This window comes from Mytilus californianus, unplaced genomic scaffold (assembly GCF_021869535.1).
Source record: "Mytilus californianus isolate M0D057914Y unplaced genomic scaffold, xbMytCali1.0.p SCAF_1, whole genome shotgun sequence".
Classification (NCBI taxonomy): Eukaryota; Metazoa; Mollusca; class Bivalvia; order Mytilida; family Mytilidae; genus Mytilus; species Mytilus californianus.
The window spans coordinates 17,884,405-17,905,923 of NW_026262581.1; the positions used below are offsets into that span (position 1 = coordinate 17,884,405).

Here is a 21,519-nt window from a genome sequence, read left to right on the forward strand (position 1 = left end):
TACATTGTCCCATGCCCTCAAAAAGAAGGAAAACGAATGAAACGTAGCGCACCTGTTTGAGAGCGCTATTTCGTGGGTTTTTCAATGGGAGTAAATCGTAGCTCTACGGTCCGCAAATATCAAAATCATCAAAAGGACCTTAAGAGCTACGTTTTCGCAGCTAGGGTCAAATGCAGTGTTTGGCTTTCATCTCAAAAACTAAAGCAGCTACAGCAAAACTGACATAGGTGAAAGTGTTAAACAGGTTTAGATCTACCTGTCAAGTAATTTTCAGACCAATAGGACAACTTATTGTTGGTATACTGTCTAGAAATAGTTATTTTTTAGGAAAGTTTACAGTTTGGGTTATGTAATATCTTTAATATTATTAAACAATTATTATACAAAGAGAGAAAGTGTAAATGACCAAATTGTTCAGCAAAGTAAGATCTACAAATAAGTCAAATGCCTGAAACTGAAATTACATCCAGGTGAGCGATATAAGGCTCTCATGAGCCTCTTGTTAAAGTTTTTTCTTATGCTGTGCTGTAACATCTCTGTACTTGGTAAGGTGAGAGTTTGGTGCAAACAAGCATGTTTAATCCCGCTACATTGTGTATATGCCTGTTGCAAATCATGAGTCTGTAACTTAGTGGTACATGAAGTACTTTGTTGCTGAATATCATATTTTCACAAATTGTTTTGTTCATAGATCATGCAGATTAGGCCTTAAATTGTCTCGTTTGAGTTGTCTTAAATTTGTCATTATGGAGCCTTTCATCGCTTCATATGTGGTATGGTTTTTGCTCATTGTTGAATGGTCTCTGGTGGAGAGTTGTCTCATTGACAATTATACTAAATCTTCATATTTTCATATATGGAAATCCTTGTAAATTGATAGATATTTTATTAGTTATCTACTTTGAAATCGACACATTCAATCTGCAAATTTGACATAACTTTTGACGTTTTATTGTCTTTACAATGAATAACCCTGCAACCATATGAATGCATCATTTCAGCAAAAGTTTTGTGCATAGAGTTCTACTTATAAATTTATATATCATATAACATAATTTACTTCGAAGATCTTTATAATAATGATCATAATGGCAGCACTTATGCCTCCTCTGATGGCCGTACCAGAACTAGCAGGGAGAGACATCTGAGTATCTACAAATCAAAGTGTAAAGCATAGGAAAAAAATATTACAAAAACATGAAAAACTTCTAACTAGATCATAACAAAGGCATTGTTATCAGATTTAGGGAAATAGCATGTACTTATCTATGAATATTTCGCTTCACAAAGAGAGGCAAAAGTAACCAAGGGATAAGTCGAAGAAAAAACGTTTGTATACGTGTTGTATTCATCAACAATTAAACACATTAAAACAAGCCTGTTGTGCAGTTGAATACTTTCTACCCGTTGTTACACCCTTCACATTCTCCTATTAAGTGATTACAAGGGTACAAAACACAATTTGTTGAACAGTTTCTTAGACAATTTCCACCGAAAGAACCATCTCTACAAACTGTGGAAAATACACAACTCAAACAAGAAAACAAACAGCCTGACACTAGTAAACACATGGTAGTCAGGAACGGTCATTTTGATCATTACATCATCTCAAATGTCTGAACAATAAATAATTTAGTCATGTTCAGTCTTTCAGTCAATTTTCAGATTTATTGACATTAGTGAATTCCGTACGGTTACAGCCCTTGGATGGTGTAAACTTCCAAAAAAAAAACGTGTATGGTGTAATGGTGTATGGCATATGGTGCAATGGTAGAAGGTGTATGATGCTATGGTGTATGGTGTAAGGGGAATGGTGTAATGGTGTAACGTGCGATCGGGTATGGTGTGAATGAATGGTGTACGACATTTAAAACTATGCAAAATATTGAACTGATTGTTAATTTTGTACATTAATTTACAATATTGTGATCAAAATTTGTTTTCTAAAATAAATAAATAATTTTGTAGTTGCACGCTTTCTTTGAAATTAAACTGCATTATGGTGTAATGTGTAAGGTGTATGGTGCAAAGGTGTAACGTATATGGTGTAATGGCACAGGGTGTATGGTGTAATGGTGTATGCTGAATGGTGTAATGGTGTATGGTGTTAGTGGGAAGTTTACACCATCCAAGGACTGTAAGACAACTTGCTTGTAGTCAATTCAGTCCGTTGTTAATCTGTACAGATAAATAACAACTATTGAAAAGTCTAAACATAGACTTGCAGATTTTAATTGCAAGCCAATTGTCGGAACAGTACTGATTTTCTGCAGTAGAAAAATGTCTGAAAATTGAATGAAAAAAAAAAAACCAAACAAATGGCTTGATAATTAACATGGTTAATTTATATTAAATTAAGAGACTTGGTATGATTGCCAATGAGACAACTACCCACCAAAAATTCAATGAAGTTGATACTGTTCAGTTTTTGAGAACTGTTCAGATCAAAATGATCTTTTAAAATGTATATTTAAACAATAAATACCTAGTATTAAATTAGATTTGATAAAAAATTGACACTGAAGATTGGCATTTATTGAGCGAAAATTTGTCAATACGATTTTATAACATCACTATCTTCGTATATACATACATATATATATATCCGTTAACATTTGTTGCGTTAGCATTAATTTTTCTTTAAAACATTTTACTAAAAGAATATTTTGCTTTATAGACCTAACGAAGATTTCTTAATAATATTTATTGATTGTATATAATCATGGTTTGTTGGAGTAATGTCTTCTACTACAGAAAACATTGAGTTAAATTCTGGTGTTAACTTTGATATTTCCAAATTCAACGATAGCTGAAAATAGAATTATTTTCATTTGATCTAAAAGAGTATCTTATCTACGATCAGGGATTTATTATTTCTTTATCAAACATATGTATGTGTGTAAGGAGCAGTTGTTTTAAGTTCTTTTAGAAGTGGAACGACAATGTTAATGATAAAAATTATACCTACATATGACCACAACATTTGTGTTAGGTCTCCTCTTTCGTATACAGTTGTATAACTTGGATATAAGGTTGCTTGTTTAACGGTAATGGAATTATCATAAGCAAGCATTACTCACTTTTATTACAGTACGGTCCATGCTCATAGCCTGGTTTACATCCACTACTATCAACACATTCACCATTAAAACGATCACATGCACTTTCAATACAACCATCACAAGATTCAGAACAATCCAACCCAAATGTTCCTTTGCTACACTCTGAAAAAGTTAATTATCAATATATTTTGTTTTCAGATAGAATATTTAAACACGCTGAGTTTCGTATCACGAACAATACTAGCAACACCTTATGAAGCACAATACTTGCAAACGGACTGTAAAGTACAATAATCATGACATTAATTAATTAGATCATTCATAACACCACCGGCTGAATTTACCATTCGAACTCTAATATATGCATCACGATCTTATTATAAATAAAAGCAGTTGATATTAGTATACGACTTTTCAGAATAAACGTATTAAAATATTGCAGGATATAAAAGAAAACAACAATTTCTTTGTGCATATATGATCATAGTGATATAATTCTTACCTTCATCACACGATTGACCATGCCAGCCCTTTTTGCAGCCGCCATCAGAGCAAATACCACTGTTTTTTTCACACGGGTTGTTCAAACAGTAACAAATTTTTGTGCAATTGGTTCCAAAGTGCCAATTCATACAAGCTTCAAAACAACAATATGCATATATATGTGCGTACATCGTGAGAAGATCGCAGTATATTCTTCATTTTAAAAGTAAAGCAACATTTTGAGTGGGAGCAAAATAAAGATCAGCACTGGTTTTTTTAGGGTTTTTTTTTGTTCTAGTTTGTCAAAGTTTAAATTTTTTTTAAATTTTTTTCAAAAAGGTTTAGTCGTTGTTGACTACTGAAATGTATGTCCCGTATGCAAGTTTGAAATAGTCCTGATAATAGATTATCAGGGGTTTCATTCTTTACAGACTAGATCATGAAGTTTCATATTCCACATAGTTCAGTCTCTTTTTATGTTCCACATTACGTTGTATTATGAAACTATGTTTATTTTTTATTGTTACTTGACAAATGTGTTCATTATAAAATTTTGAAGAGCAGAAATTGAAAAAATTGTCAAAATAAAATTCTTAATTACCCGAAGTATAACATTGGTGTGTTATAACACTTGTTTGGTTTTTCGAGAAAAATTTGTATCAGACAGTCTAAAATAAGCGATATTATACAGATAAGGACAACATTATAAAAACCCTGAGATATGCGCAACGAAAGTTATAGAAGATGGTAATATACGAAAAAGTTAACATAAACACCTAGTATTGTTTTTCATTTGATAAATAGACACAAAAGAAGGCCATTTGTTGAGCCGAAAATTTGTCAATACGATTTCATTATCTCATCTTCTTCGTATGTATATACAATTGAACATTTGTTGCGCCAGCATTCATTTTTCGGTGTAACACATATTACTTAAAGAATATTTTGGTGTTGTAAACCTATATAGACGAATATTTCTTTATACTCTTTTCATCGATTGCATATATAATCCTGCTTTGTTGGAATAATGTCTTGTACTACAGAAAACACTGACTTATAATTCTGGTGCATACTCTGATATTTCCGACTAGAGCTGAAAATATAATTATTTTTTGTTTAATCTAAAACAGCATCTTATCATCGATGAGGGATTTATTATTTCTTTACAAAACATTTGTATATATGTAAAGAGCTGTTGTTTCAATTTTTTTTAGAAGTTGACTGACACGGTGAATGATGAAATTTAGACCTCTATATGACCATAACATTTTTGTTCGGTCTAGTCGTTCGTATAAAGTTGTAATCCTTGATATAGTTTGTTGGTTTAACGGAAATGGAAGCCTTATAAGCAAGCATTACTTACTCTTATTACAGTACGGTCCATATTCATACCCTGGTTTACATCCACTACTATCAATACATACACCATCACAACGATTACATATACTTTCAATACAGCCATCACAAGATTTAGAACAATACAACCCAAATTTGCCTTTGTCGCACTTTGGAGTAGCTAAATATTAATACATTTTGTTATCAGATATAATATTCAAACACGGAGAGTTTCGTATCATGAACAATACTAACAACACCTATAGTAACACAATATTCGTAGATCATCACACGATTTACCATGCCAGCCCTTTTTGAAGCCGCCATCAAAGCAATTACCACTGAAATGTTTACACGGGTTGTTCAAACAGTGACACATTGTTTTGCAATTGGCTTCAAAGTGCCAATCCACACAAGCTTCAAAACAACAATATGCATATATATGTGTGTACATTGTGACAAAATCGTAGTACATTCTTTATTTTAAACGTAAAGCAACATTTTGAGTAAGAGCAACATATAGATCAGTCATGTTTGTTTTTCTTCGTTTTTGTTCTAGTTTTTATTTCTTAAGGTTTTGTTCCAAACGTTTTGTCGTTGTTGCCTGCTTGAATATATGTCTCGTGTGCAAGTTTGAAAGAGTCCTGATGATATATAATCAGGAATTTCAAGTTTAACAGAGAAGATCATGCTGTTTCCTTTTTCCGCATAGTTAAGTCTCTTTTTATGTGTCATTACGCTGTATTATGGAACTATGTTTTTTGTGTGTTCCTTTACAAACTTTACAGAGCTGCAATTATAGAAATTGTCAAAATGAAATTCTTAATTACCTGAAGTATTACATTGTTGTGTTATAATACTTGTTTCGTTTTACAAGCAAAATTTGTATCGAACCGTCTAGAATAGGCGATATTGTGCAAATACGGACAACATTATATAGTCTCAAGATTTCCGCAACGAGAGTGATAGAAGATGGTAATATACAAAGAAGTTAACATAAACAACTAGTATTCTATTACATTTGAAGATCGCCATTTGTTGAGCCGAAAATTTGTCAATACGATTTTATTGCACCATCTTCTTGGTATGATACATATATCATTGACCTTTTGTTGCGTCAGGATTCATTTTTCTTTAAGACTTTTTACTTAAACTTGTTAAAGAATATTTTGGTTTTGTAGTTTCTTAATACTCTTTTTATCGATAGCATATATTATCGTGCTTTGTTGTAGTAATGCATGGTACTACAGAAAACATTGACTTATAATTCTGGTGCATACTTTGATATTTTCAAACTTGATGATAGCTGATAATAGAACTATTTTTCATTCAATCTAAAAGAGTATCTTATCTACGATAAGGGATTTATTATTTCTTTATATACTTATATGGAGTTATTTTCTTTCAGAACGATAGGTCATTCTTTCGAAGAATCAACCCGGACGATACCATGTTTCAATGAAATATTCTCCAAGGCATAAAATAATGATCTGTGTGATTTACTTCAAAATTATATTCGTCTGATAGTTTTTGTTGCCGATTTGGGAATTTATTTTTTAAAGTTCAATCTATGATAGGTTTAAAAAAAATCGTCATTGCCCGAATTTTAATTTTAGAAACAATAATGTGAAGTTTTGTTAATTTATCGCTACAATACAGAGACATTATCATATATGCGAGATGAATTCTAATGTTAAACTTTCATAACACTTTAAAATAAAGCCAGATTTAACATATTCGTGTGTAAGATTTTGAAAATCTTATTGATTCACACTGAATAGGTTGATTGATTGATGGTTACTTAACGTCTAGTGGCAAATATTTCATGCATGTTCAGGACGATACACACTGAATAGGAAATCATACTGTGACCTACATGTATTGATTTTCGTTTTTGTGTAACATGTACATGTATCACGATTTCGTACCCCCTTCGTGTCAGTTCTTAACTTTTTTACATTTATGTATACCTTTTACTCTATCAAATGATTAACTAATAAAATATTCTTATATTCTATTGAATAACATTCATGTACCTCACAATGATGTCGGGTTGGGGAAGGGTAATAATTATATCCTGATTATCTGTTAAAAAATGTATTGCTATTCAAAAGAAAATCATTCTGAATATTTCATTCGATTCAATTAAAATTGTTGAAAAAATAATTACTTTTCTGCGATAAAATGTTATTACAAATAGACAAAAAAAAAACAAATCACCTCCCCCTTCCCATAAACTAAGTTGGTACAATAAATTGCTTACAAAGTATCTTGTTTTTTTCATACACCTTTATCAGATGGTAACAATTCATTTGTGTCTTACTTCATGCAGTTACAGTAATATTTTTATTGTGAATGGATAATAATTTCTAAGGTTTATATCCAGATTAATTAGTGAGTTTTATTTCACTTTCTAAATGAGCCGGATGGCGTATTAAAACCTGAACGCTTTAAAAAGGAATATCCCACTTTAGTGTGGTCGGTAAAATAGGATGCTAAATTTTACAAATCTTTATAAAAACAATATTTTTTTTACGGTATTCAATTCAGATAATGCATATTTTTTGCTTTTTCTTGTCGTAGAACACACCTCGGGGTGTCAGGATTGCCCAAAGAAAGTCCTCCCTACGGTCGGTCTTTCATTTGATCAATCCTGACACCCCTTGGTGTGTTCTACGACAAGAAAAACCTTAAAAAATGCATTATCTATAACTTACCAAAAATATGTATATATGTAAGAAGCGGTTGTTTTAAGTTCTTTTAGACGTTGAACGACACGGTAAATGATGATAGTTAGACCTACATCATGTACAAATGACCATTACATTTTTATTAGGTCTAGTCGTTCATATAAAGTTGTATTACTTGGATATAGTTTGCTGGTTTAACAGAATGGAAGTTTTATAAGCAAGTATTACTTACTCCTATTACAGTATCGTCCATACTCATAGCCTGGTTTACATCCATAACTATAAAAACAATCACCATTCAAACGATCACATTTACTTTCAATACAACCATCACAAGATTCAGAACAATCCAACCCATATTTTCCTGTGATGCAAGCTGAAACAGTTAATCATTAATACGTTTTGTTATCAGATATAATATTCAAACAATCAGAGTTTCGAATCATCAACAATACTCACAACACCTTCAGTAGCACAATATTTGTGGACGGTCTGCTGAGTACAATAATCATGACATAAGATAATTAAATTATAATACCGCCTTAATTTACCATTCGAACTCTAATATTTGCATCCCGATCTTAATATGAAGTAAAGCAGTTTATATATTGGTAATTGGCTCTCAAGGACAAAAGTATTAAATTATTACAGGAGATAAACGAATACAACTTTTTCTTTGTGTATAAATGATAATGATATAATTCTTACTTTCATCACACTATATACTCTCTATGTCTAAATTACCCTGGCAAAAATGTTTGGACTCGATGGTATCTAATATCCGGCACGGTGACGGCACATCAATAGACAGAGAAAAGGTAGTTTTCTGTTTATTTATTTGTTGTTTTTATGATATCGAAGAATATATATACATATATAACTATTTTCTATTGTGAGATGTAATAATTTCTACAACCGTTCTAGGTTAACGGAGAAATAAGTAAAAATGCACGTCAAAATGACAAATTATATGAACCTTGCCTCGAATTTGTTTAATTTCTCGTAAAATTGTTCACATGGTACGGAAAGAAAGATATTGACATGGAGATTGCAAAACTAGTCACTTTGAGCACCTAAATACTTGTATTTCTGCGTATGGAACGAAAGAAATGGGTCATGTCAAAATAGAAGCGCCCGGTTTTGTCAATGTTGTTTATTACACAATGACCCGGTTTTGTCTATGTATAGAACCCGGTTTTGTTTATTTTATGAAAAGCAACGTTAACACCGGTATTCTGAAACAAAAAAAAACAAATTTATAAATGGCTGATCATGTGGGTTTTCAAACCAGATACCTCAATAAAGACTTTGGCTAAGTTTAATTACATTGTTAAAGAGGAGAAGATTTTTGTAAGATAATTGGCAAAAACGCAAAGAAATGGTAAAAATCGTAATTAAAGGTGAATAATGCTTACAAGGATATCGGCCAAGTCGACGTATTCTTATATATTGTCTTGCTGATCATTTTTGCTATGGATATAACTTTTATATATTTCAAGATAATAGACAGAAATGGAAAAAAGAAAAAAAATTGTCATTCGAGGACATTAACTTCTGTAAGAGTTCGTGTGAGAGTTTTGATGTATATGGACAAAAGGTAGAGCTCAACAATGTGAACATATCTGTTCCTGTTAAATTTTCTCTATCTATAGCTGTTTAACAAAACTTGCATCCCCCTATGTTCTATTTTAAGCCATGTCGGCCATCTTTGTTGACAAGCGGGGTCATCAAAAACTTTTTAAACTAGATACCCCAACGATGATGAAAAACAGTTAAACATAATTTCGTTAGACCTTTTAAAACCTACATAAGGTTGTGGATAAGGTTTGTTAAATGTATTGTAGCCCAGTAATTTCAGAGGAGAAATTATGTAAAAAATTAACGGAAGACGACGACCGACAGGGGCCAAGTGATGAAAAAAAACTCATATTTCCCTTGGGGTCAGGTAAGCTAAAACCAACCAAGAATTCCAAACAAGATTGCACCGTTCTTGAATGAAAAAAATGTCTAACAATTCATAATTAAGGCTTACACGAACGAGATAAACTAATTATACATGGCAAAATAACTTCAATTGCGTTTTTTTTTAACAAAAATGAATACTACGTATTATTTATACAAGAGTGACTGTACGCACTGACATGTCGCGACTGCTGGAATGATCGTTATTAAATTTATTTTGAAGGTCTGTAAGATAAATAATTAAATAATAGTATCACATAAAATTAACATGGTTCATGGAACCATAAAAAAAAGTCAAGGTCTGATAAAACCTGCCAGACGGACATGAACACATTACAATCATTAAAACAAACCAACAAAAAATATAAAACTTAACATTTACCAATAAATCAAGAAAATAAGTTCAAGGTCACATAAATAGTCATTTGCGCCATACAAGCAAATATAGTTGACCTATTACTTATGATATTAGAGATGCGGACATGAACACGAAATGTTAACCTTGATCATAGATATCAGCCTTTATCAGCTATTCATTTTGTAAGGAAATCGATGGACCATGAAAATGATGTCAAGGGCAATGGACATATATATGACAGATAGAAACATCGTTACATAAAAGATCTGTGTACGAGGTTTGTTGCAGTCAACATATAAACTTCTGACATATAAAGCCTCATACAAATAGTTCAAGCCGCCACGAATTTGCATCCCTTGGTCTCGCATTCCGACAATTCAAAAATATCAATGTGAATTTTTCGAATAAACATAATAATCCTACTCACATACATCCAATTTCGCGGGTGTCCCTGGTTTCTTAGTTCTTATAAAATTTTAAGTTGGTTTACGATTTAGTTATATAACATCAGTGGCAAATCCAGGCGGCGTATAGGTCGTACGCCCCCACCCCCACCTTTGATGGACCAAAAAATATTAAATCTGTTTCTTTACGATTTATTTTAGCATAAATTCGTCCAAAACATTGTTCGCTTCGCTACGCTCTGTGGTATGTAAGCCGTTTGAATTACGCCTATTTTGAAAAAAACTGAATCCGATCCTATACATTGTCAATGTACGATAATCATAACACAATGGAGAGATAACAGAATTGCTTCTTTATTAATAAAATAATCATTATTGCATTTTCTCGATGGCCTGAAACTATTATTCTAATTTATACTTAGTATTATAGTTACAATTGGGGATAAATAGATTTGATTTTTTATACATGATTATTGTAATCCTTTTCACACCATAAACATTCATTTTCTATGGCGATTCTGCATGCATATATACATTTGTCTGATTATCATGCCTTATAATGAACATTTAGCCCTAAGAAGATTTATTTTAAACGATCATAGGAAAGATTACACCCCTAGATTACTTATAAAGATAACCATCCTGTTGTGCAAGAAAATCACATATCAAATGTGCGTCCTTTAATTTTTAAAACCATGAACTCTAATTTAAAGTTTAAACACTCAAATTTACATAATTCATATAAAAAAAAAACATATAGAGAGCTTAAACCTCAATTTGTGGTTTAACCTTCATTTCTATCTATTTTGCAGTAAGAGTATTTTTTTTAAATGCAAAGCAAAATAATAATTATAATTATTTTTGTTCCAATAAAGTAGGAATTCAAGTGTTTGAAGATTCAAATCAATAATTAGTTGTCCTCTGTGAGAAATCGTTTTCCAACCAGCCACAAAACTCCTTTTAAACGCTGAGGTTCAAACATGTTATGCAATTATGCATTTTTTTTCTTTGACAAAACCGGGTTCTGCCTTGTGAAATCAAGGACAAAACCGGGTTGTACACATTGACAAAACCGGGTGCTTCCATTTTGACATGACCCGTTTCTTTCGTTCCATACACAGAAATACAAGTATTGAGGTGCTCAAAGTGACTAGTTTTGCAATCTCCATCTCAATATCTTTCTTTCCGTACCTTTCTTTCCGTACCATGTGAACAATTTAACGAGAAATTAAACAAATTCGAGGCAAGGTTCACTCAATTCGTCATTTTGTCGTGCATTTGTACTTATTTCTCTGTTAATCTAGAACGGTTGTAGAAATTATTACATCTCACAATAGAAAATAGTTATATATGTATATATATTCTTCGATATCATAAAAATAACAAATAAATAAACAGAAAACTACCTTTTGTCTGTCTATTGATGTTCCGTCACCGTGCCGGATATTAGATACCATCGGGTCCAAACACTTTTTGCAGGGGTAGTTTGGACACAGTGATACAACACCAGCCCTTTGCAGCTGCCATTAAAGCAATTGCCAGAAGAATTTTCATTCGGGTTGTTCAAACAGTAAAAAATGTTTTGTGCAATTGGATCCAAAGTGCCAATCCACACAATCATCAAAATAACAATATGTATACATAAGTGCCTACATTGTGACAAAATTGCAGTTAATTTTTCATTTAAAATGTAAAGCAACATTTTGAGCGGGAACAAAATAGAGATCAACACTGGTTTTTTTAGGGTTTTTTTTTTCTTGGTTTTTTTTCTAGTTTGTATTTATTTTTTTAGTTTTTTTTCAAAACTTTTGTCGTCGCTTCTTAAATGTACGTCCCTTGTGCATGTTGTGCAAGTTTGACACAGAACAGAAAAAAGTAAAATAACAAAAATACCGAACTCCAAGGGTAATTCAAAACGGAAAGTCCTTTCTAAAATGACAAAATCAAACTTTCAAACACATCCAACGAATGGAAAACAACTGTCATATTCCTGAATTGGTACAGGCATTTCCTTATGTAGAAAATGGTGGAGTAGATCATGCAGTTTCATAATCCGCATAGTTCAGTCCTTTTTATGTTATATCACGTTGTTTTAGAGATTTCCTATAAAATGACGAAACTCGACATAACCAACCTACAATGACGGAGGGGATCATAGACTCATTGACATTTTTGCTCGTTGAATACACATATTTTGTAGGAATAATTGTTTTTCAAAAAGCAACACAATTTTCTATTTCAAATCTTTACATATTTTGTTAGATTCTGGATGATTTTATAAGCAACAACCTTTTAAGGGAATAATTAATCCAGTTACAGGTCATCAAACGCACCGACCATTACTTGGTCATTTAACTTGACCCATATATTTAGTTCTCAAAGGATAAATTCTTAAAAGTTCTAAAATCAAAATTTAGCTTAAAAGAATAAAATAATTAAATCAAAAGCGAGATGATGTTCTCATATTTTATTTATAAGTTATAAGGTTGTCACAGGGGTTTCAAACACGCCGGAATATCAAAAGTGTACACGACTTACTTCTTTTTTCGTATACTTATATCATTTATTTCAAGATACTTTTGTCAGAGGGAGAAATTCAGATAACTGATGTATCTGTATCTGATGGAACTTTATCATCTTTCTGTATAATTTTATAAGATATAATTTGCTAGGATATATCTTCAAGAAAACAATTGATGACACTTTACTAAATCAGTAATTATATTTACTTCTTTTTTCTTAATTATAAAAAACGCATGGGTTCTATGAAGAGTTTGCATACGTACAAATGTAATTTAACGTAATTGCTCACAAAATGTGCTTAAGAAATGTTTTGCGTTCAACTTATACAAATACGTGTGAAAAACGGACATGTATGGAATATTTGATTGCAATTGTGTTAAGTAAAATATTTTTATTTTCATGACAAACTTATGATATCAAAGAGACGTTATTTCCTAGTTTGTACGTCTGTTCATTCATCTGTCCCGTTTAAAATTAAAAAAAAAAAAAGGTTATAAAGCATATTAGGGTTTTACCCTGATTAAGTGGTTTATTTAACATATAGATGTGATAATGTGAGGGAGCACAGTGTCTAATGACCACATATTCTTGTTTCAAATGGTTTGAATATACATGTACATGTAAGTGTATTTATAATATTCATAACCGCCTCGATGGCCGTATGATAACGTACTCGCCTCGACTTCGGTTCTTTGGTTCGATCCTCGGCTGTATCAAATCAAAGATTGGCAGCCCTCTGCTAAGCAAGCTATATTTAAGAGTAAGTGCAAAAAAATGTTCGGTCCAGAGTCAAAATAACATGAATAATATGTCCCGATAGAATGACATGTCTTCATGTGCACTGTTACCTTGTGAACTAGTGCTTTAAAAAAATTGGATAAGCGTGTCGGTCTAGTACAAAGTCGGGTTCATATTCATCTCGTCCTGAATGTGCATACTTGAACTACATATGCAATGACCACTTATGGTCAAACATTCTGTTTAAAGTTTTATTTTAGAGCTGCGCAAACTCGTGATCTTTTACATTGCATAAGGAATAAAAACATTAAAAAGGAAAATATAAGCGTGCTTTTTTGACTGGATTTTTATTGGAAACTTATTATCTTATTAGTTTTTATGTTTTTCACTTATGAAGCACACATACACTTCAATAACGTATGTAGTAAAAAACTAATTCAGTTATGGTTAATCAAACGCACCGACCAGTCATTTAACTTGGATCACATATTTAGTTCTCAATGGATAAATTCTTAAAACTACTAAATCAAAATTAACTTAAAAAGAATTAAAAAAAAAAATGAAAACTGAAGCGAGATGATGTTCTCATATTTTAATTAGAAGTTATAAGTTTGAAACAGGGGCCTCAAACATGCCGAAATATCAAAGTGTACACGACTAACTTCTTTTTTCGTAAAGTTCTATCATTTATATGATTTATTGCAAGATACTTTTGTCAGAGGGAGAAATTCAGATAACTGATGTATCTGTATCTGATAGAACTTGATCATCTTACTGTCAAATTTGATAAGATGGAATTTATCAAGAAAACAATTGATTGCACTTTACTAAATCAGTTATTATATTTACTTCTTGTTTCTTAATTATAAAGATGCATAAGTTCTATGAGGAGTTTGCATACGTAACTTAATGTAATTGCTCACAAAATATGTTTATGAAGTGTTTTGCGTTCAGCTTATACAAATACGTCTGAAAAACGGACATCTTTGGAATATTTCATTGCAATTGTGTGAAGTAAAATATTTATATTTTCATGACCAACTCATGATATCAAAGGGATGTTACTTTCTAGTTTGTGCGTCCGTTCATTCACGCGTCCCGTTTTAAATTTAAAACATTTAATATTATAAACCAAACTAGGTTTTTACCCTGATTAAGTGGTTTACTTAAAATAGAGATTTGATAATGTGAGGGAGCACGGTGTCTTATGATCACATATTCTTGTTTCAAATGGGTTGAATATACATGTACATGTATGTGTATTTACAATATTCATAACCGTCTCGATGGCCGTATGATAACGTACTCGCCTCGACTACGGGAGGTCTTTGGTTCGATCCTCGGTTGGTTCAAATCAAAGATTGGCAGTCCTTCTGCTAAGCATGCGATATTTAGGAGTTAGTGCAAAATGTTCGGACCGGAGTCATAATAACATTTCCCGGTAGGATGACTTGTCTTTCTGTGTACTGTTACCATGGTTACCTTGTGAACTAACACTTTAAAAAAAATTGGATCAGCTTGTCGGTGTAGTACAAAGTCAGGTTCATATTTATCTCGTCCTGAATGTGCATGCTTGAACTACATATGCAATGACCACTTGTCCAACATCCTGTTGAAACTTAAACCTTAGCGCTGCACAAACTCGTGATCTTCTACAATGCGTATGGAATAAAAACATTAAAACATATTTTCTCCTCAAAAAATATAAATAAATAGATTAACAAGAAGAAAGAACATCGGATAACGATAAAAATAAGCATTTAAACAAGAAATGATTGTAACAGGATGCTGTTACGAAGTCTCCCGTACGAAGCTCCCATAATTCGTAATTCCTAGGGTCGCCTGACATTGGGCATAGTCCAGTGAAAATTGGTTTGGTCCAGTAAAGTTATATCCATTAGTGATGCCTGGGGACTAACCCTGTATATCATTCAAATCATCTTGGCATTACAAACCAGAATATATATGGTTTAGGGGTGGGGATCTCGACCATTTACAAGATATTAGAACATAGGGGGTGAGGGGAACCTCTGAGGACTGACCCTCTATGTCATTCAAATGTTCGAGACATGACGAACGGGAATATATATATGGTTTAGGGGTGGGGATCTCGACCATTTACAAGATATTAGAACATTGGGGGTGTGGGAACCCCTAGGGACGGACCCTATATGTCATTCAACTGTTCGAGACATGACCAACAGGAATATATATGATCAAGGGGTGGGGATCTCGACCATTTACAAGCTATTAGAACATTCTCAAATGGCAGGGGGTCGGGATGACCTCTGGGGCTATGGTTTAGGGTCGGGATCTTGACCACTTACAAGATATTAGAACTTTCTTAAATGGCAGGGGACGGGGTGGCCCCTAGGGACTAACCCTGTATTTCATTTGAAGTGCTATATCATGACAAACTAGAATATATATGGTTTAGGGGTTGGGTATCTCTACCATTTACAAGATATTAGAACTTTCTCAAATGGCAGGGGGTCGGGATGACATCTGGGGACTAACCATGTATATCATTCAAACCACCTTTGCATGACAAACCAGGATATATATGGTTTAGGGTCGGGATCTTGACCACTTATAAGATATTAGAACTTTCTTAAATGGCAGGGGACGGGGGTGACCCCTAGGGACTAACCCTGTATTTCATTTGAAGTGCTATATCATGACAAACTAGAATATATATGGTTTAGGGGTTAGGGATCTCTACCATTTACAAGATATTAGAACTTTCTCAAATGGCAGGGGGTCGGGATGACTTCTGGGGACTAACCATGTATATCATTCAAATCATCTTAGCATTACAAACCAGAATATATATGGTTTAGGAGTGGGGGTCTTGACCACTTACAAAGATATTAAAACTTTCTTAAATGGCAGGGGATTGGGGTGACCCTTCGGGAGTAACCCTGTATTTCATTTAATGTGCTTTATCATTTAGAACATTTTCAATTAAAAAGATTGTGTCTATCACAAACGGTTTTCAATTTTTAATCATTTGAATTACGATTTTATAACATCATCTTTTTCGGAAATATATATATATATATATAATTGAACATTTGTTGTGTCAGCATTCATTTTTCTTTAACACATTTTACTTAAAGAAAATTTTGGTTTTGTAGACCTAACGAAGATTTCTTAATACTCTTTTTATCGATTGGATATATATTCGTGCTTTGTTGTAGTAATGTCTTGTATTACCGAAAATATTGGCTTATAATTCTGGTATATACTTTGATATTTCCAAACTCGACGATAGCTAAAAATAGAATTGTTTTTCATTTAATCTAAAACAGTATCTTATCTACGATAACGGATTGATTATTTCTTTACCAAACATATGTATATATGCGAAAAGCAGTTGTTTTAAATTCTTGTAGAAGTTGAACGACACGTCACGGTAAATGATGATAGTTAGACCTATATATGATCATAACATTTTTGTTAGTTCTAGTCGTTCGTATAGTTGTATTTCTTGGATATAGTTTGCTGGTTAAACGGGAATTGAAGTATTATAAGCAATCATTACTTACTCTTATTACAGTATCGTCCATACTCATAACCTGGTTTACATCCACTTTTATCAACACATTCACCATTAAAACGATCACATGTACTTTCAATACAACCATCACAAGGTTCAGAACAATCCAACCCAAATTTACCTTTGCTGCATTCTGAAAAAGTGAATTATCAATACGTTTTGTTATCAAATGTAATATCCAAACACGCACAGTTCCGTATCATGAGCAATACTAACATCGCTTACAGTAGCACAATATTTGCAGACGGTCAAACCAAGGATTAAAATTGACATTTGCTGCTTTTCCGATAAGCTCGTAGCATTTAAAGTTAGAGAAAAGAATGGTAGGCTCGGAGTCGGATTATTGTGTACGGCTAGACTGACATGACATGACATATCATGTTTTGACCAAGCACGAACAAAATACCGCCAAGCGTGTCGGCTTATACAACGTCGGGTTCATGTTCATATTGCATTAACATGTTATCGTCCTGATTATGATCTTAATTTGCCACTGGGCATTAAACATCAATTCCTTCTAGGCGCAAAATCGAAAACAACGATGAGTATTATGAGTGGATGGTTTAAGGGTAAAAACGTCGACGCAAAAGAGTTTCAGTATTTTTAAATACAAAAAGTAGGTTTGTTAGATTGATCTAATTTTGTTTGAAATTCTTCTGGGGAACAGTGTTCTATGTAATTTCGCTAGACCGAGACGAATTAACGAAATGGGTCGATTAAGTTAAAGGACAAGATTTTCGACTGCAACTGGAAAAAGAGGACATACTGTAGACAGGATCAGAGATTTCACCTTGCAATAGGTTGCTCCAAAAAATACTTCCCTTTTTTCTTCAGTAAGAACATGAATTCTGAAGTATATGCTTTTAATCAATTAATTGTTACCTCAACTGATATTGTACACCCTATTGATTAGGAAACAGAAATCCAAAGTCAAAAGTAAAGTTAAAATATGGAGCAAATATAACTTTTTTAGTCTTATTCTTTCTTATATGCTTACTACATTTAATTTCAATAATAAGTAAAACGAACATATAAGGGAATTTGATCCTTGCGCTATCTTAGTTTGGATAGAACTAATAATGTGCTCATGTTAATTTTTTTTTTAGTGTTTAAGAAATTCAAGAAATTATTTTCCCCGCTCTTATGCATAAATAAGTCGCAACTTTTTTTTTATTTGTTAAAGTTTTGATTTTTTAGCCCAAAATTTCTCTCATGCCTGTTTGGCCAATGCAAGAACACAAAACAGTGCTCCTACAAACATGCAGGGCTGATTGATTTTTGCAATCAGTTAAAGATAGACCGATGGTTGTATGTCATTTTTGCTAGAAATGATTTTATCAAAACTCCCGTATAATCCCTACTCTATTTGTTGACTGTCCATTGCTTAGTTAGTGTATTTATCAAACATTTGCATATTTGCAGCTCCAACAATTTTTAATTTCATATGCAGTATATAAACATTGTATTTTTTTCCTCTAATTCTAAACCAATTTATACTTTTCCCGACCAGTTGATTTTTTTTTATCACCAACGTTTGATCTTATTCCCGCATTGATAAAAATTCATTTATGACGACACATTTTTTGCTTTCTACTGGATTTTCTACAATGATTTGAACTAGTGGCTCAAAAGAGCCTGTGTCGCTCACCTTGGTCTATGTGCATATTCAACAAAGGACACTCTCCAACATTGTAGAAGAGAATAGAATTCATTAAAAAAATCTCTGTTTTGTTGATCTTGTATTGCTGATCATTATTTTTTTAGTTTCTCTCGTCATTAAAGGGCAATAACTCCAATAAGGAGTCTTCGGACGATTCCCTCCATATGTCTAAATTGTAGATCTTGTATCGCTAATATTTTTTTTTGGCTTATTAAAGTTTCTATCTATCTAATTATGATTTTTAAGATACATTGTATGAGGCAAAAACGCACAGAATTGGTAAAAATCGTCATCAAAGGGTATTAACTCTAATAAGGAGTTGACTGACGTTTTCGACCGCAAAACTTGTTTGTAGAACTTGTTTTCCTGGTAATTTTTTCAGTGTAAAATTTCTCTCTATCTATAATAGTTTTCAAGATTATAGGCAAAAAAGAAGAAACAAAATGGTAAATTGTGTCATTTAAGGGCAATAACTCAAATAAGATGTCATCTGACAGTTTTGACATTAATAAACAATTGGTAGAGCTCAACACTCGGAACATTTTTGCTATGGTCGCATTTTCTCTATTTATAACTATAAATAATAATAATATATATTTATTTATATCTATAACGGTTTTCAAAATAATAGACAGAACAACTTGCATTTTACCACGTTGTTCTATTTTATGCCATGTCGGCCATCATGGTTGGCACGCGTGGTCATCGGACACTTTTTTAAACTAGATACCCCAATGATGATTGTGGCCAAGTTTGGTTAAATTTGACCCAGTAGTTTCAGAGGAGAAGATTTTTGTAAAAGTTTTGACGAATGACGACGACGACGGACGCCAAGTGATAAGAAAAGCTCACCATCTCTGATGAGGTTTAATAGAAAAAACACATTGTTTGGCAGTTTATCTGCATATCTTCTAAAAACTATCAGAGAAACAAATTACACCAACGAATCTCGTGTAATACGATATGTTTTCACTGTCGATAGTTAACGTTCAAATTAAAAAGTAAAAAAAATTGGCAAGCTTCGCGTTTTAAAAATACAAAATTAACTATCTGGAATGGAGACATATATTCTCACGGTTGCTGTTGGGGTAGACTCTGTAATTTAGATACAATGAATAAGCGTTGATTCTTGAAAAAGAAACCATGAGCCCGGAGGTTAAATCCTTTCCATCCGTTGGTACATCTTTATCATTCTCCTGTTACATGATTACAAGGGTCCGATATACAATTTGCCGAACACTTTCTTAGACAATTTCCCCCGAACGTACCATCTCTACAAGCTGTGGAAAATACATATCTCTCTAATTCCTAAGTACATGTAATTATTTACTTTCTACTAAGAAAGTATCAAACACACTGACTGAAAAAACAAACATTAAATACAGATGATGTATTGAGCTAGTAATATTTTTATATGCAGTAAAACAGATGAAATCTTACTATATTTATAAAACAAAAATGGACAAATTGAATGTAGTCATTTTCGTTTCAAATATGTGAAATAGCCAATAATAATTCAAAAATAAACGGTAAAACTCGTTATTATCACAAAAATATCCACAGTTACATACAAAATAAGAAAAAAAAAAACCAGATAAACTAAAGAATAGGGACAACAAAGAGAATACAGGGATCCGAACCTAAACCGACAAGTCCCTACCTTTAACTTGACTCTATAACTCATTGATCTTAACCATGCTAACCTCGCGGCTACCAACTTATACTAAACGATTGCCTATTATGTATATATAAAGGTACAAGCCCTGTGTGTCCGTTGTACCGATGTATATCATATGTTCATTTATATATATATAAAATAGACATTTAAATTGTAACCAATTAGTAGCCGAGAAGTTTCGTCGATATGTTGATGTCAGTCACACATTACAGATTTCAAGGACGGGTTCGATTCCCAGTGAAGGCATATATAAATAACAAAAACTAAAGGCAAGTTTTTAAATTAATTCCATTAGTGAACAGAAATCAGTAAATTAGCTAATTCAAACTTAATGAAAGAGGGACGAACGATACCAGAGGGACAGTCAAACTCATAGATCGAAAACAAACTGACAACGCCATGACCAAAAATGAAAAAAGACAAACAGACAAATAATAGTACAGATGACACAAAATAGAAAACCAAAGACTAAGCAACACGAACCCCACCAAAAAGTGGGGGTGATCTCAGGTGCTCCGGAAGGGTAAGCAGATCCTGCTCCACATGTGGCACCCTAGACACAAAAAGGAAAAAATTGAATATAATTTGGTGAATCCATTTCAGCCGCAGATTTAGAAAGCGTTTATTCTAGAAAAAGAATCCACGGTAAATGAATAGGCTGACGTCACGACAATGGTTTAAATATTTTTTTCTTTCTTCCCTGATTTATTATTTTCCCAACAGGTTGAATATTTTTCTTTAATTTGATGTCACGCCAAAGGGCGATCATATCTGATGACATCACATCTAAAGAGCCTATTTTATAGCAGAAAATAAAGTTTTTCTACACACAGTTAGATCATAATTAGAGAAGGAGATTTAGAATGTCTCGAGAAGAGAAATATATATTATCACAATCGATATGATAACTCTTATTCTTAATCAGATTGAAACATTATGAGAAAAAAATGTCGCCGTTACAAAGACTAACAAATAAAACTCGTAATTGTTTTTGTACTTGATCTGAAGGACGTTATCAATCATTGTGTTCACAAGAGCAGAAATGCTTTGTGTAAAATTAATTACAG

At 32.6% G+C, this 21,519-nt stretch overlaps 1 protein-coding gene across 1 annotated transcript; it reads right to left on the reverse strand.

Annotated features, from left to right (window-relative positions):
* Positions 1–935: 935 nt before the first annotated feature.
* Positions 936–17,615, reverse strand: LOC127707616 (multiple epidermal growth factor-like domains protein 10). Its single transcript, XM_052212613.1, has 7 exons — positions 17,609–17,615; positions 17,104–17,247; positions 7,803–7,946; positions 4,909–5,061; positions 3,565–3,699; positions 3,081–3,224; positions 936–1,152 (listed from the first exon to the last, which is right to left on the reverse strand). Exons 1-7 carry the CDS (start codon positions 17,613–17,615, stop codon positions 1,043–1,045), a joined length of 837 nt encoding a protein of 278 aa, XP_052068573.1. The 3' UTR covers positions 936–1,042.
* Positions 17,616–21,519: the final 3,904 nt, after the last annotated feature.

Coding starts and splice junctions, on each gene's coding strand:
- LOC127707616 (XM_052212613.1), bottom strand. Junction 3,700..4,908: donor TGGACCGTACTGTAATAAGA/GTAAGTAATGCT, acceptor GTTGTTTTGAAG/CTTGTATGAATTGGCACTTT. Junction 1,153..3,080: donor TGGACCGTACTGTAATAAAA/GTGAGTAATGCT, acceptor TTTGATTTGTAG/ATACTCAGATGTCTCTCCCT.